This window comes from Pinus tabuliformis, chromosome 3_1 (assembly GCF_031772625.1).
Source record: "Pinus tabuliformis cultivar Carrire ecotype Pingquan chromosome 3_1, CPIR1, whole genome shotgun sequence".
NCBI lineage: Eukaryota > Viridiplantae > Streptophyta > Pinopsida > Pinales > Pinaceae > Pinus > Pinus tabuliformis.
Window position 1 is genome coordinate 25,215,293 of NC_142301.1, and position 17,180 is coordinate 25,232,472.

The following is a 17,180-nucleotide window of genomic DNA, read 5'->3' on the forward strand; positions in this document are numbered from 1 at the left end:
GTCACAACAACCCTCAACTTGAGAGGAACCATCATCTCTTCTAGCCTCTTCTTTGTTCTAAAAATGGTTTCAAAATATTTTCTAAAGTCAACAAAACAATAAAAAAGAGTTTTATTATTACCACATTTCTTTGCAATTATCTCAAAAGTAACAAGATAATTTATAATTAAATAATATCTCCTGAACCTAACTTGAATATATATTTCTACATGTTACCATATTATATACGAATTTTATAATATAATTTCATTAATCAACTTAAAACCAAAATTGAAAAAATATATTTTGAAGAATAATAAAACTAGTAAATGTGGTATCCCAACCATCTAAGAATATTTCTTTAAAATATAAAGATCATCTCCAGAAGGAAATATAACTGGCCATGCAATAAGTTTTTCTTTAAAATACAAAGAGGTAGATATTATGTCAATACTTTTCTAAAAAGACATAAATAGCATCTCCATATCTATTTATTTTTAGTAGTAAAAACACCTACATTGGACAGATTTCATTTTCATATGTTAAAAAGCATTACACTGATGCTTCCCATGATGACAAAGGGGGCGTTTCTGAGTTGAGCCATGTAAAATCCATGTCAAAAAACCGATCTCCAAAGACACCAACTGACGACACCAAATCTTCTAATTCCTTCATCTCCACCGCTGTAAGCTCAACAAAAAGAGCACCTATGTTCTCTTCCAGGTTTTTCACTTTGGTTGTTCCAGGTATTGGCACCACATCATTTCCCTGATGTTGAACCCAAGCAAGTGCCAATTGGGAGGGGGAGCACCCTTTCCTGCTAGCTATTTCACATATCCTTTCAAACAGAACCTTGTTCTTTTCAAGATTTTCTGCTCTTAACCTGGGTAGGTCCTGCAACAAAACAGAAAATGTGTTAACAAAATCAAAGATATGTGGCCAATTTGATCCATGACCTAGTCATCCAGAAAGAAGAAAAAAGTATGAAGAAATAGAAAGGCTAAATGAAGGATAACGTATTTTCCAACTTTTCAAATAATATGTCAATGACAACATTTTAAAAAGTATTTCAAATAACAGAAGAAAGAGCAGAAACAAGTAGAATTCATAATGTTAATGATAAAAATGTAATTCATCTTCATAACATAGGAAACCCCTGTTAAGTATCTATCAAAGAATTACAACTATTTATAATAGAATGTACCAGCAAAAAAAAGGTTATCCACAATACCTTTCTGAAATCATTATCTGCTAAATTCTCAACTAACTTTGCTCCAGCACAAAAGAAACCCTGGCCTAGAGGGCAATATGGCACAATTCCAATGCCAAGCTCCCTGTAATAAAAATGAATATCAATTATCAGTTTGTAATTTGTAAGACAATGCCAATGGCCACATGGAATATCCTAACTCCGAAGCCTCTGATACCTGCAAGTGGGAATAATTTCGTCCTCTACATCCCTAGTCCACAAAGACCACTCTATCTGAACTGCTGTTATAGGATGAACAGCATGAGCCCTTCTAATTGTCGATGCGGACGCCTCCGAAAGTCCGATGTACTTTATTTTCCCTTCTTCAACTAATTTCTTCAGCTCTCCAATCTGTATTTGAAAGTTGATACCCAGACAGAGCATGGCAACAAAGATAGTTAGCCATATAAATTGGCATAAAAAAATTGGAAATTGAAAGAGTACAACCAAGAAAAAAATACATTAATGAAGAATTCATATACAAGTGATTATGAGTGACCAACTTGCTATAAACATATAGATCTGATCATGGTTCATGTTTTCAATTGTGTAGTTTTCGGAAGCGAAAGCGAAGTATCGTTGCCTAACACCTTTCCTAAAAGAATTTCAACTTCGTGTAATCATTTGTTGTTATGGCAAGAGGAGAGGGAGATTTTTACAAATGATTGATTGTAATGTTGCATCATAAGTATGTTAATATAATATTTATTAAAAATAATAATATTAACAAAAATGAATGTACGGTTCGGGTTTTAATATGTATTTTTAATAATATATAAGATAAATTTAATTTAATAACTATAGAGTTAATGAAAATCAGTTCAGATTTATTTTAATTTAGGATGTATCAAATGTTAAGACAAAACAAATGTTAAGAAAGAACAAACCTTTTTGCTGGCGTAAATGTGGATTTAAAGTTTTATTCATACATAATTAGGTTTATGTATGATTATTTTTTTCATCTATTAAATATATTTTCTCATTTGGGATTATTTTCTATTTCTAGTATTTTTTGTTTTTAACAACTTTATTTTTAGCGAGAATGATACTTAGATTGACATGTGGTGGTGACTGATCAGTGACATTGCGATTTCCTTATTATTATTGTGCATTAAATTATTCATAAGGTCCATAGGATTGAAGGATTTATAAAGATGACACAGGAAAAAGGACGATGAATTAGAGTCCATCTCTACTTAAAGACAACTTTCTGAAATCCTAACATAGATTGAAGTTTAGAAAATTTCACTTCTATAAGACACTTTGTGAAAATGTCTACAACTTGATCATCTATTGGGAAAAAGAGCACTTCAATAACTCAATCATGGATAAGCATTTTGATGAAGTACATTTGTAGCTCAATGTGTTTGCTATGCTTACATTGAATTGGATCTTGAGCGAGCTTAATGGCACTTTGATTGTCACACCAGAGGTTGGTTGGATGCTACTACTGGAATCCAAACTTTGCAAGGATTTGTGAAAGTCACAAGACTTTTGGATTTCATTAACTATTGCTTGGTACTTTGCTTTTGTTGAAGAAAGATTAATAGTTTGTTTCTTTTTACGAGTCCAAGTGACAAGTTCAAAACCTAGACTGACAACATAAATTGCAATAGAATTTTGTTCATCAAGACCATTATCCCAATCCGAATCAATGAAACCAACCAACAAAGGAGTCCCTCCTAAACTCTAATGTATCCCAAACAAAACTACACCCCAGATATACCAAAGCATCTTTTTTGCTACTTTCCAGTGACTTTCATGGGGTGTTTGCATATAATAGGAAACAAGACCAACAATAAAGGAAATATCAAGACCAATAGGATTCAAACATAAGAGAGTGGCATCAGCTTCGGGTGTAGTATAGATTGCAACAATTTTGACTAGAAACTAAAAGGGAGAAGGGGCTAGTTTACAATCTCCCAATTGAAAAAGATGAAGGTGGTCAAATGCCCATGCAGACTGGGAAAGAAAAGATCCTTCATTGGTTTGCAATACTTGGAGGCCAAGAAAATAATACAAATACCCTAAATCTTTCATTTCAAACTTTTCCTTAAGAGTTGATGTCACATGGGTTAAAAGCTTTGGGTCACTACTAGTACAAATAAGGTCATCAACATAAAGAATAATGATTATGACATGGCTTCCTACTTTCTTGGTATAGACATTGGGTTTCCTTGGACAAATATTTCTAATGAGGTATCATACATGTCAAATGGAGATCGTATGCCAAAGTTACGACCCTAGGAAGTTGATGTACCAACTAACCCCAATGGGACCCACAAACTTTTGACGCTTCATCTCCTAGAGTTAGGTTTTTGGATGTTTAGGGTTTTCCCTTGTTTCTCAATAATAAAAAGTCCTTTGAGCCTCATTGTAACATAGTTCAGAAGGCAAGTAGCCGCCACATTTCTTCTCAGAGATAAGCTACCATCGTTCCGAGCTAGTTTATTTTCATTCTGCATGTAAACACTTTTCAATATTTATTATTAATGAATTGAAGTTTATTTTTCGCTATAACTCTATGTTTCTGTTTGAATTTGTATTTCATTTTGTTCCTGCATAAATATCGATCAGTGGTATCAGAGCGATCAGTGGTATCAGAGAGATCTTCTCTTTTTCTATGTATGTCCCCAATGTGGTCGGGGTATAAGGAGTTAGGACTTGAACTAGTTGAACCTTTGCAAGACTGGCCTCCCTGACGACCTCCCATGGCCGAAGAAGCCCTCGAGCGACAAATGAACGAGATGATGGATAATTTTTTACAAATTCTTTTGCGGGTATTAGTGGGAGAAACATCTTCATCTGACAACCACCTAAGAGGCGCCACCCCCTTCAAGGTACAAGTTAACTTTGACATTCCTATATTTGAAGGCTAGATAAATGCACTTGCTGTAGATAAATGGTTGAATCTATTGGAAAAATATTTTTCGGTCCATAATTTTTCCAATAGGGAAAAACTTACTTTTGCACTCCTCAAGGTCGTCCCCCCATGTCAAGGACTAGTCAAAAACCTACTGTGAGTAGAGGGATGAGACAAAACCCTCACTATTTTTAGCCACACCTACTTGGAATTCTTTCCGAGACACTGTCAAGGAACAATATTACCCTGTCGGGAGCCATGAAGATAAGTACAAAAAATGAATCACACTGTAGCAGGGAAGGGACCACGACATGTCAAAGTTACAAATATTTTTCATACCCTTCACACGTAGTTGGGTATCAAGGATTTCAAGCGACATCTAGTACTCGAATACTACAGTTGTCTACACAAATACATCTAGGATGAGATGGAGTTCCTGGACATCTCCTCGCTTGGCGCTGCATACTGATATGCCATCAAGATCAAGCACAAATTTAAACAAAAGAAGCGAGACTTTGGATCTGCGTATCCAAAGCAAGGAAAAGACACCCCAAACTGCAGAACAAAGGACAGGGCCAAGGTGGGGCGACCTAAGACAACCCATTGAAGCTGCAAGCAAAGAACAACACCGCGAAGACAAAGAAGGACACAGGAAAGTGGTGTGAGTTCCATAAGAGCCCCACTAATAACACAAATGAGTGTTGCCAAGTAGTCACTGGTGGTCGAGCTAAAAGCTTCAGAGTCAGATGCATGTTCCAACTCTAAGTCGGAACCCGACAAGGAGAGGCAGATTATCGATGCAGAGCCTAACACCACCATTGCCACCACCAAGATCCAGAAGATTGAGCACGAAGATCTAGAGGAGGGGGAGCGTCTCTTCCACTCACATATGTTGGTGAAAGGTTCTCCACTGCAGTTCATTTTCGATAGTAGAAGCCAAAATAACCTCATCTCAGTTGAGGTCATGAAGCGGTTGAGCCTAAAGACAAAACCACATCTGCAATCGTAAACCATCAGATGGCTCCACCAAGGGAAAGATCTCTGCATCAGCAAGCAGTGTCACCTATCCTAAAACATCAAGCTCTTCATGGATGAGGTATTGTGTGATGTTGCTCCTCTTGAAGTTTGTGATGTATGATTAGGCCAACTATACTTGTGGGAGTGTCATGATGTATAAGAGTCCAAGCCTCGCACTATTATTATAACTTTGGGAAATAAGCTATACAAGGTACCAGAGGTAGCTCCGCCTACCACCATTTCTTTGATCTTTGCTAAGCAATACAACAAGATCATCTCTGAGACTGAGAAATTTGTTTTCTTTCTGATTCACTCTCAAAATAAGGGGAAGATTGTGTCCACATCCATGGCCCCTGAGAAGGGTTCCTCCACGCAGCAAAAGTAGATGGCCCAAGTCATGGAAGAATATAGGGACATCTTCTCTTCACCCACAAGGGTACCTTTGCACTGTCATGTCAAGCATTTGATTGATTTGACCCTCGGAGCACCTCTACCCAATGAGTCGATATATTGCCCCTCTATTCTGAAAAATGAAGATATCAAGTGGAAAATCCAAGAGTCGCTGCAAAATAGGCACATCCGTCCAAGTTCCTCACCTTGTGGGAGCTTGATTGTACTTGTATAGAAGAAGGATGAGACTTGGAGACTCTGCATTGACTATCAGGCACTAAATAAAATCACTGTCAGGAACAGGTATCCAATCCCATAGTTTGATGACCTTCTTGACAACTCCAGGGGGCCAAGTACTTCAAAAAGATCAATTTGAAGTTTGGTTATCACCAAGTTCCAATAGAACCCATAGATGTGTGGAAGATTGCCTTCAAATTCAAGGAGGGCCTTTTTGATTGGTTTGTCATGCCTTTTGGGTTGACAAATGGCCCTGCAACTTTTATGAGGCTGATGAATGACATCTTGTGTCCCTTCACCAACTCGTTCGTGGTTGTATATCTGGATGACATCCTCATCTTCAACAAGAGTTAGGAAGAGCACTTGCAACACATTTGGCAAGTCCTTCAAACCCTACGGAAGCACAAACTATGTGCCAACTTGGAGAAATGCATCTTTGGCATGTGACAGGTCCAATATTTGAATTACATAATTGATGAGAAAGGCGTGCATGTGGATCTGGCTAAGATCCAATTCATTCAGGATTGGCCAACCCTGACCACTCTAACAACGTTTCATAGCTTTTTGGGCCTTACCAATGTTTATCGGAGTTTCATGATGGGATTCTATCATATCACTTGGCCTTTGAGTCAAGTTACCAAGGGTGGAGTGAAAGTAAAGCTTTTTTGGTCCTAGTCCTATTAGAAGGCGTTCATTGAGTTGAAGCACCACCTTTGCTTTGCACTAGTACTCACATTGCCAGACCGACAACAACCATTTGAAATTGAGACATACATCTCCGACTATGCTATTGGTGTAGTTCTCACCCAACAAGGGCATCCTGTGGCCTATCACAGTGAGACACTTTCCGATACAATTCAAAATACCACACCTACAATAAAGAGATGTATTCCATCATGCAGGCTTGTCGATAAAGAAAACATTACATTCTAGGGAGGGAGATGGTCATTCACACATATCATTGACTGCTTCAGTTTATACAGACACAAGGGAAGTTACAAAACGATCACCATCAAAAGTGGTCCACATATCTGCAACAATTTCATTTCTTAGTTGTCCCCCGATTGCAGCACTAACCACTGTTCTCAACTCTTGTGGCCACGAGACCTCTGAATAACCACAACTAGACAAACATGATCCAAAGTTTGCCACCACATACCAAATGCTAGAGGATGGAGAACAACTTCCAGACTTCCACCTCCAGGATGCATTATTATCCTACCTAGGCCACTTTTGTGTTCCTTCAAGCGAGCGTGCCAAGCTTATTTGGGAGGTGCACTATAGTCGGGTCGCAGGACACTTTGGTATGGAGAGAACTATGGCCATACTACAAAAGTATTTTTATTGGCCAAATCTCTGACAAGATGTTGTAAAATACATCAAATCCTGCACTACATATGCCATCACCAAGCCAACCATTAAGAAGAAAGTTTTGTATACTCCTCTACCTACTCCTAGTCGGCCCTGGGAATCCATCTCCATGGACTATATATCTGACCTTCCTTCTACCAAGCATGGCAACGACTGTGTATTTATGGTCGTCGATAGATTTTCTAAGATGGCCATATTGGTTGCCTCCAAGAAGAGTATCATAGTGGAAGCCACTGGCAAACTCTTCATTGAATGAGTGTGGGTACATTTTGAGGTCCTGCAGACCATAGTATTAGATTGGGATAACAGTACCTAAGCACATTATGGTCAAGCCTTTGGTCATTGTTAGACACCAAGCTCACTAAGTCGACTACATTCCACCTCTAGACTAATGGTTAGATAGAGGTCGTCAACATGATAATCATGCACATACTACACATGTACAACTCCAAGCATCGACAAACATGGGATGAGAGTCTTCCTTCTGTGCAACACAACTATAACAGAGCTCTCCATAGCTCGACTAGCCATAGCCCATTTGAAGTGGGTCTCAGATTTCAACCATTATGTCGCCTTGATGTTGCACTGCCCTTTGCAACTACATAGGAAGAATCTTCCCATGTTCAGTATGAAGCTGCTAAAGCCACTAGGTTTATTAAGCACATTCAACACATCCGCTAGTAGGTTCATGACATCTTGGAGAAAGCTAATGCCAAGTACAAACAATGGCATGATTAGCATCAGGTGCCACATATATTTTAGGTGGGTAACAAAGTTTGGTTACATCTGCAAAAATGATGCCTTGTTGGAGCCCACTGGAAGCTTCAACCACTCTGATACAGGCCTTACACCATCACTAAGGCTGTGGGAGACAATGCTTTTGAGCTCAACATCCCCACATTCCTTGGCTTGCACCCGTATTCAATGTGGACCGCCTTTGACCATACTTTCCACCATTGTTGGACACATCAGACATTGCTGAGTAGTTTACACCAGCACAACTCAATCCATACTGCTTTGAACAGCCACAACTAATTAGATCATGGACACATAGATCAAGAAAATTTGCAAACAGAGGCTCCAACTATATCGAGTTTTCAAAGTTGGCCAATTCCTACACCAGGGCAAGTGGCTCACCAGGGAACAAGTTTAGCAGAAGTTTCCCCATCTCATGGAGGCCCTCAATGCAATGTGCTAGAAAATTTATATTAAAGAGAAATGGAACACATAAAATATAGCAGAAACATAAACACAGAAAAAGCATAAAAAAAGAGAGTCACAGATATGTGTGGTTCACCCAATTTGGGCTACATCCATGGAGAAATAGTCAGTCCTTCCTTTATATTATCCAACAAAATGAAGAGATACAACCTACAACAAATCCACTATAATTTCCTCTTCGCTCTCACACAATCTCCTCTCTCTTTCTCGCTCAGAATACACGTGTATAGCTGCAATACAATTCCCTCATATATAGTGAGGGGTTTCCTTCTAGGGAAAAAAACCCTAAATTAAACATAACTTCTATAGTCAGATCATCCGCCTAATGAATGACTCAAATTGACTATGAAATTACAATATTTTACAAGGCAATTTTACATCTATTTTTAGCTTTGGGGGCATTGCCTCAGAATCCCCGCTGGGGGGGCTCATAAAAATTGTCGTCACCCCCTGGCGGCGTTACCGCCCCATTACATATTGGGGTCCAATGCGGCGATACCTCTAAATAAAGAAGATAACCAAGCTCCACACCCAACACAATGGGGACCATTGCTTCCTAAGGGGGGAGGACTGATCCAGGTGGATATTTGTGGCCATCCGCCTATTCCTCTTAGACCCTGAACATTGTTTCTTTTGTTTTCCTTAATTATAGCATAATTTACTATTTTTGGCATTTTTTCAGGTCCTAAACTTCCAGAGCCATTTTGAGGCCCTAAACAACATTTTTTTGAAAAAGGGGCAAATCCATGACTTCTAAAATACGTTTGCAGTAAAAATTTGTAGTCCTCAGATAGATATTTTTAACGAGGTATCGTACACGTCAAACATAGATCGTATGCCAAAGTTACAACCCAGGAATTTGATGTACCAACTAACCCCAACGGGGCCCACAAACTTTAAGTGCTTCATCTCCTAGGGTTAGGTTTTTGGATGTTTAGGGTTTTCCGTTATTTCTCAATAATAAAAAGGCTTTCAAGCCTCATTGTAACACAATTTAGAAGGCATGTAATCAATCACCACTTCTCTTCTCAAAGATAAGTTACCATCACCCGAGCTAGTTTATTTCCATTCTACATGTAAACAATTTTCAGTATTTATTATTAATGAAACGAAGTTCAGTTTTCGCTGTAGCTCTGTGTTTCTTTTTGAATCTGTATTTCATTTCATTCCTGCATAAATCTGGATCACATCCATTTGATGGACTTCCCATCTATGTGAGACATCAAGTGTTTAAACTAGGTAGATGGAATTCACTATGGTAACTGGGGCAAAGGTTTCATTATAGTCAATTCCTTCAACTTGAGAGAATCCTTTAGCAACTAACCGAGCCTTATGTCTTTCAACACTTCCATTTGATGCATACTTAGTTTTATACACCCTTTTGTATCTGAAAAGTTTTCTTCCTTTTGCAAGAGGTATAAGCTCCCTATTATCATTCATCATCAAGGAATGATATTTTTCATGCATTATTATTTCCCAATTTGGATGGCCTTAAGCCTCTGCAAATATTTCTAGATCATGAGTCTCTAAAACTTGAGCCAAAAGAGAGGAGGTTTACTAGAACTATGAACAAGTATGATGTCAATCTATAGGATCACCAACAAGGTCACTAGCTACTTCTCATGTTGAATAAACCCTTTGGGGAAGTTGTGGTTCTAGTGCATGTTCATGTTTGATGGACTCATCTTGATGAAGGTGAGTAGGAAGAGGTAGATTTTCATCCTCATTATCATCATTTGAAGAAGAAATCAAAATAAGAATAGAAGGTGGCACAAACACTTAAGATAGTTTGCAACTTTATGAGGTCACAACTGTTGAATTAGGCTCACAAGTCAAGATATTTTCATCAAATCTAACATATATTCTAAAGATTATTTCATTAGATTGAGGTTGAAGAAGTCTATAACTTTTTATATCTTCAAAATATCCAACAAAAATTCACTTCTCACTTTTAGAATATAAAGCTTTTCTTTTCTCATTAGGAATGTGAGTCCATGCTACACTACCAGAGATATAGAAGTGACTAAAATTTTAATTAATGTTACTCCATACTTTATTTGTGATATTTTTTTAAGATCCTTTGCGGGAGTGGGATTTGCTATGTAATTTGCACAGTTGATTTCTTCCACCAAATAATGAGACTTACTCCCTTAGATTGAATCATACAGTTAGCCACTTCTTTTAACATATCATTCTTTTTTCAACAATGCCATTTTTTTCGTAACATCCCTAGATGGGTCAAACTCCTACCCAGTCAAATCTACCATAGGGAGCCTAACCTTGATGGAACCAAGGAGAATTGAGCTCACTCCTCATGACAGAGAACCAATGACTTGGAAGAGGGGGCTTCAACCAACTGGGTTACCCATTAGGGCTAGATTTAATATTATTTTATTTTATGATTCTCAGGGATTAAAATCTTATCATGGGTCCCTTCCTCCATAGTTTCCTCACATGCTTTCTTAGCAACACCATTTTGGTGTGATATATATGGAACAATATGTTACATTTGAATGTCTCGTGTAGTGTAGTAAGTTGTGAATTTGTTGTTGACATATTCAACTCTATTATCTATTCTTAATCTTTGTAGTTTATGTCCATATTGTTTTTCTATAACGAACATGTAGGAAAAACAAGTCAAAAACTTCAATATTAAGTATCAATAAGTAAACCCAATTTCATTTGGAGAAGTCATCAATGAAATCTAAGAAATGTTTGAATCTAGAGAAGGAAGGAGAAGAAAGTGGACCACACAAATCCCTCTGAACAAATTACAAAAGGGGTGAAGTGTGCGAAGAGACATGTTTGTCAAAACTGTCCCAATTATGTTTCACAAAAACACATCCAACACAAACATCTTCTCTGCGACAAATGAGAGGAAGACCAATCACCATATTTTGATTACAATCACTATAATGAACAACAGTATAAATGATCAAATCGCTTATGCCAAAATTTTCTCAAGTCATTGCTGTGAGCAATAGAAACTAAGAGAAAAAGGTAATGATCCAAAGTTGTCAAACTTGTACAACTTGGTAATATCATTAACTATTCCAGTAGCAAGGACATGCTTATGATCTTTCAAATCGTTAAGTTACAACTAGGTGAGATGAAAACTCTAATGTTTTACCATTACTTGAATGAGTGATTTGATAAATTGATAAAAGGTTGCAGGAAATACTTGAAATATATAATACATCATTGAAGTGGCCATTATCTACTTGAAATGTTTCGATCCTACAACACTAAGAAATATATCATTCCCAACAAATGTTTGTTTGGTGTTATAATCATTAAGTGTAGAAAAAATGGCTTTATCCTTAACCATATGATAAGATGCTCTAGAATCAATAAGCCATTCATGACAAGAAGAAGCAGAAGTTGCAATGAAGGAAAAAGTAGAAGCAAAAAGTGCATGTGATGCAGGGTTACCCCCGCACATACCCACAGTATGCGTAAAAATGCATAAACACATTTGTCCCAGGTATTTAACTCTCAAAGGAGTCAAATTTTCAACCTCTACCGGTTAAGGCCCTTTTTCCACTAGTTCCTTTTTATTGGAACTCAATCACCCCGCCTAAACCTCCTATCGGGAGTTTCTACCTCTTCACAACCTTTATTTAAACCTTCGTTAAAGCCCCCCATTAATTCTCACTTATCGGGAAACCTTTATATAACCCCTTAAGCCCGCATATATATAACCTTCTCTCTTAACCTTTGGTTAATATATATTTAACGCATAATCTTCTTTATCGGCGCTATTTTCCTTAAAACCCTTTTACAAAGGGAAATGCCCGCAAACATACCTTTCCGCCTTAGTACGGCCTCTGCACGTCTTTCGAGGTTCACCTTTATTGCTAATCACAATTAGGTGCTCCACGGTCATATTACATATATGCATTCATCGCCCCTTCTCCTCCGATATGTGACTATCGAAACATTAATATATAACTTTAACGCAATATAGAAATACACAAAAAACCCGCTCTGAACACCTCTATCCGATCTCAAATTTATTCACTTGCCACTATAGATCCATAGGGTCTGTGCCTTCTGACCATTCTACAGCGTTGCTCCGATCGCCCGACCTCCGATTACCGACACCTCCGATCGCCGATCGCCGATTGGCGCTTTATCGCTATCGGCGTCTCGCTTAATCCTTGCGCTTGACTCTTCCGCCTTAAACCTCCGATCCGATATGTATTTCGGATCCGATAAGATTATCAGTTGCGTTTGATAATGGTTTGGGTCCGCTAACAAATCGCTTATCGCACTTTCTTTGAGCCAAAGTCCATTTCTCCCTTTGGGTGATTGCGATGCGATTTTCTAGTTCCGATTCGATCCCAGCCGTTGATCTCCTAGATCTAATGGTTCCTGTGCATCACTCTTCGCTCCTCCGCTCGTTCCTTTTACTTAGAATTTACGTTGTTTTCTTCAGCGTTTCTCCATGGTTTGGGTTCTTCTTCAGGTTTCTTCAAAGGGTTCATTCTTCTGCTTCCACTGCTCAACTTCTCTGAGCTTAACTCCTAAGCGAATCCTCACTTCTCTAACTCTCCAGAGCTTCACTCTGCTTCCTCAATTGGATTCAATGACCCATTTATGATTCCTCTTAATCATTTTGCTCCTCTATGCGTTCTTCAGAATTATGTCCCTCTTATTCGAGAGTATTTACAAGATATCTCCCACATCTAATTAATTCACTTAAAAGCCTAATATTACATTAATTTATCACTTAGAAATCCAACTTCCTAAAAATACATAACCCCCTATGTCTACTTAATTACAATGATTTTCTCTTGGGTTGAATGCTCCTGCATCAGACTCCCAAAGTAGAAAATATTCATGATCTCCTAATCATGTGTCTTCTGATCTTTGTCTTCCTGGATCCCATACTTTGTTTTGTAACTGTCTAACTGTCTTGTTCCTTTGCTGCTGCTGCACTTTTGCTGTCTTTTGCTCCCTTTTCTTCTTTTTGTCAATCAGATTCAAACTCTGATTGATCATACTTCCTGCTGCTACCATTTTCATCCATTTGGACTGCTTCATCATCAGTTGCCACATTTCTTCAATCTCTGTCTCCAGTACATCTTTGGACTGGTCCATATTCTACTTCTTACTTCTACCTCTTTCTCTTTGCTTCAGGTTGTTGCTGTTGTCCACTAGTTCTTCAATCTGATGTTCTTCTTCTTGTTCTGTTATTCTTGTTATGCTGACTTCTATATTGACTCTTATGCTGATTTTGACTTTGTTTGCTACCTCCTATCATCCTTACCCTCTTTCATGACTGAATCATGACTATCCAGCACTCTCTCCAGCAATTTAACATCTTTGTTCCATGGATTGAATTCATTCACAGAATTTTCTTCTCTCATCTTTAATTGGCTGCTCATCTGTGCCAAATTTCCTCTAGCATTTGCAACTAAACCTGCGTTCACAACACAATTGTTAAAATAAAAAACATAAGGCTTCTGTGCCTTATTTTCCTTTGGCAACAACGCAGTTTGTTTCTCTGTTTCTTTCTCCTCTGTCAGCACATCAGCATGCTGATTTGAACTCTCAAAAGAATTCATGAGACTGTCCATTAGTCTCTCTTCCACATCATCTGTCCTAATGGTGTCTTCCTGCTCTTGTTCATTGTAGTGAACTCCTTCCTTTGTAGTGTCAATCTATTGAACTTTCTTATCCATCTCCTTTTTCTTATGATTGTCATTCATGACAATGTTTTTGTTTTCCTTTTTCAGCAATCTCTCTTGAGCATCTATTCTCTGTTTTTCCAACTCCCTTCTTTGAAAATCTAATTTTCTATATAACTCAATAATTTCAATTGGAGTAGATTTTGGAAATTTCACATAATTCTCCATACCTTCCTTTGTTACTAATAAATCATCAGATGTCCTTTTTCCCTTTGCTAAGTCTTTTGCATAGTCTTCTTCTTCCTTAACATCTTTCAGTAGATGTCCTTCTCTTCTTCTGACTGTCTCAACAGCTTCCATGGATATTTCCACTATGTCTATCATCATGGTGAATTGATGATCCTTTACTATGTTTTCATCTAACATAGTCTCCTTTTCTTCAGTGCATTTTGTCTTGTTGTCCCTCTGTAACTCTTCTCCCAGAGTTATCCTTGTCTCACCATCTGCATTAACATTCTATTGCATTTGGTTTTCATCAATAACATTAATCAAACTTATTTGATTACCTTTCTGAGACAGTATTCCTTCATTCTTCATCAGAATAAGATCCTGATTCTTCATCTCTATGACAGCTTCTTTAGACTCATCCATAGAATTTTTCTTCTGTATGCAGTCAAATTCCTCCTCTTCTGAAAAGTTTTCTTTGTCACCTTTTATTTCTAGATCTTCATCTCTTCTAAAAATATCTTCAAAAGGTTGTTTTTCTCCAGCAATATCTGCCATCATACACAAACTATCATTTTTTAAAATATAAGACTCTGTGGTCTCACGGATGCCTCAGCCATCATATCTCCTTGTTGTTCCAAGTTCTTCATATGACTTAAAATTTTTTCGATGGTCTCATCTTCAATCTCCTCAAGCCCTTCACTTGGTTGCTTGATATCTTTCCCCAACTGTATATGAGACCTATCTATCTCATCTTCTTCCAGAACAGAACTTAGATTCTGCTTGTCTTCCTTCTCCTTTATGACAATATCAGCAAATTGTCCTTCACATGTTTCACTTGAAAACATACACAAATTGCCAGATCTAAAATCATCAGACCTTTTGGTCTCACTTGAAGTTTCAATCTTCAAGTCTTCATCTTCACTTTCTCCCAGAATTTCTCCCTGTTCTGGTTCACAAATGTACTCTTCCATTTCCAACTCAACTTCTTTGAGTTTTCCCATCAGCCACTTTACTTGCTTTTGTTGTAGCCTTCTCTGTATCTCATGCCATTTTACTGGCTTCTTCCTCAAGACCCAACCTAGTCTCTGGCTTTCGTCAAGTATTCTCCTTAATGCATCGAGTTATTCTTTTAACTCTGCAATCCCTTGTCAATTTCCTCTTGACTCATCCTCTTGCCATCTGCTTTGGCATTCTTCTTCTCATACCCTTTGTTGTGGCTTCTCTCTGAACCTCTGCTATGACTATCAGTAGTCTTCTTCTTCTCCTCTTTCTTCATGAGCTCCTCACTTATCTGCAACAAGCCTCTGCAACAGCTAGTCCTCCTCACTACAATCTTACCTCACTAAGCTCTCCTCACTCAGTCTTTTGGTAAGCACGGGTCCTCTATCTGGAACCTCCTTCCAAGCAACACCTTTGCTCCTTCTAGGCTTCTGCAATCTCTCACTCTCTCTTGAGAACACTTCAGCTATCCTCTTTATCCAATCTCTTGTTGGATTCTTCAGGTTCACTGCCACTTCTCCTTCAGAGTGTTTTCCTTACTCTGTCTTCAAGAACACATATGGTTCTCCTCTCACAACTTCTCTTGTTGTCACCTATGTGCATTAGTATAGAAACACACATTCCCAATTTAAAACAAAACATAACATATTACCTCTCCTTCAAGATCCCAACATGATCTTGTTTCATCATTCCACTTGTGCTTTGGATGGATTGTCCTTTGTCTCTTGCATCTGCAAGTTTTGCTACACATCACCTCTGTGTGCCTTCTTCTGTCAGATTAGAATCTGATCCTTCCTCTTGCCTGCATAAACACCTTAACACATATTTTGTTCTCAATTCTTTCTCATAGAATTTCTTTGCTCTGTTTTAACCAATTGTTTCAACTTCAATTCTGCTCTGATACCACTATGATGCAGGGTTACCCCCGCACATACCCATAGTATGCATAAAAATGCATAAACACATCTGTCCCAAGTATTTAACTCTCAAAGAGTCAAATTTTCAACCTCTACCGATTAAGGCTCTTTTTCCACCGGTTCCTTTTTATTGGAACTCAATCACCCGCCTAAACCACCTATCGGGAGTTTCTACCTCTTCACAACCTTTATTTAAACCTTCGTTAAAGCCTCCCATTAATTCTCACTTATCGGGACTTTAAAAACCCTTCAGAACCTTTATATAACCCCTTAAGCCCGCATATATATAACCTTCCCTCTTAACCTTTGGTTAATATATATTTAATGCATAATCTTCTTTATCGGCGCTATTTTCCTTAAAACCCTTTTACAAAGGGAAATGCCCGCAAACATACCTTTCTGCCTTGGTATGACCTCTACACATCTTTCTAGGTTCGCCTTTTTCACTAATTGCAATTAGGTGCTCCACGGTCATATTACATATATGCCTTCATCGTCCCTTCTATTGAACCGAATCTTAGATGTACTCTATCCTCTATGTCCACTTCTAATTCATTAAATTCCTAAAAGCTCTCCCTCTAGTTCCTCGAATCATGCAACTGTTTAAGAGTTGTAATTGACTTTGAACTCTTTTGTCATTACTGCCCACTCATGTCCCTCTTATTCGAGAGTATTTACAAGATATCTCACACATCTAATTAATTCACTTAAAAGTCTAATATTATATTAATTTATCACTTAGGAATCCAACTTTCTAAAAATACATGACCCCCTATGTCTACTTAATTACAATGATTTTCTCTTGGGTTGAATGCTCCTGCATTAGCATGTCCATGAGAATAAGTGTCAGAGGAAGAATTGAGATTGATGTTATGGTTCTTTGTAGTTTCTTTTAAGTCCATATTTTTAAAACATTTAGACTCTAGATTATCATCTTTCCCACAATAATTGCAATGTGTGTTAGTCTTCTTACACCTTAAATTCCATCCTTTGTCACCATTGGGAGTAGAAGTTGTCTTAGAGGGTTTGCAGCCCTTTTTTTTTTGTTGTTGCGAGGATGTTGCTTCTTTGGATGC

General features: G+C 37.9%; 1 protein-coding gene across 1 annotated transcript in view; it reads right to left on the reverse strand.

Moving 5' to 3' along the window:
- Positions 1-309: 309 nt before the first annotated feature.
- LOC149185586 (putative aldo-keto reductase 4) overlaps positions 310-17,180 on the reverse strand; it is a 29,554-nt gene continuing 12,683 nt past the window's right edge. The window contains exons 3-5 of the mRNA XM_089410733.1: positions 1,407-1,579; positions 1,211-1,313; positions 310-873 (exon numbers count right to left, since the gene is read on the reverse strand). Of these exons, the coding sequence (XP_089266859.1) occupies positions 532-873; positions 1,211-1,313; positions 1,407-1,579 (618 nt within the window). The 3' untranslated portion in view covers positions 310-531. The remainder of the gene's footprint in view (positions 874-1,210; positions 1,314-1,406; positions 1,580-17,180) is intronic.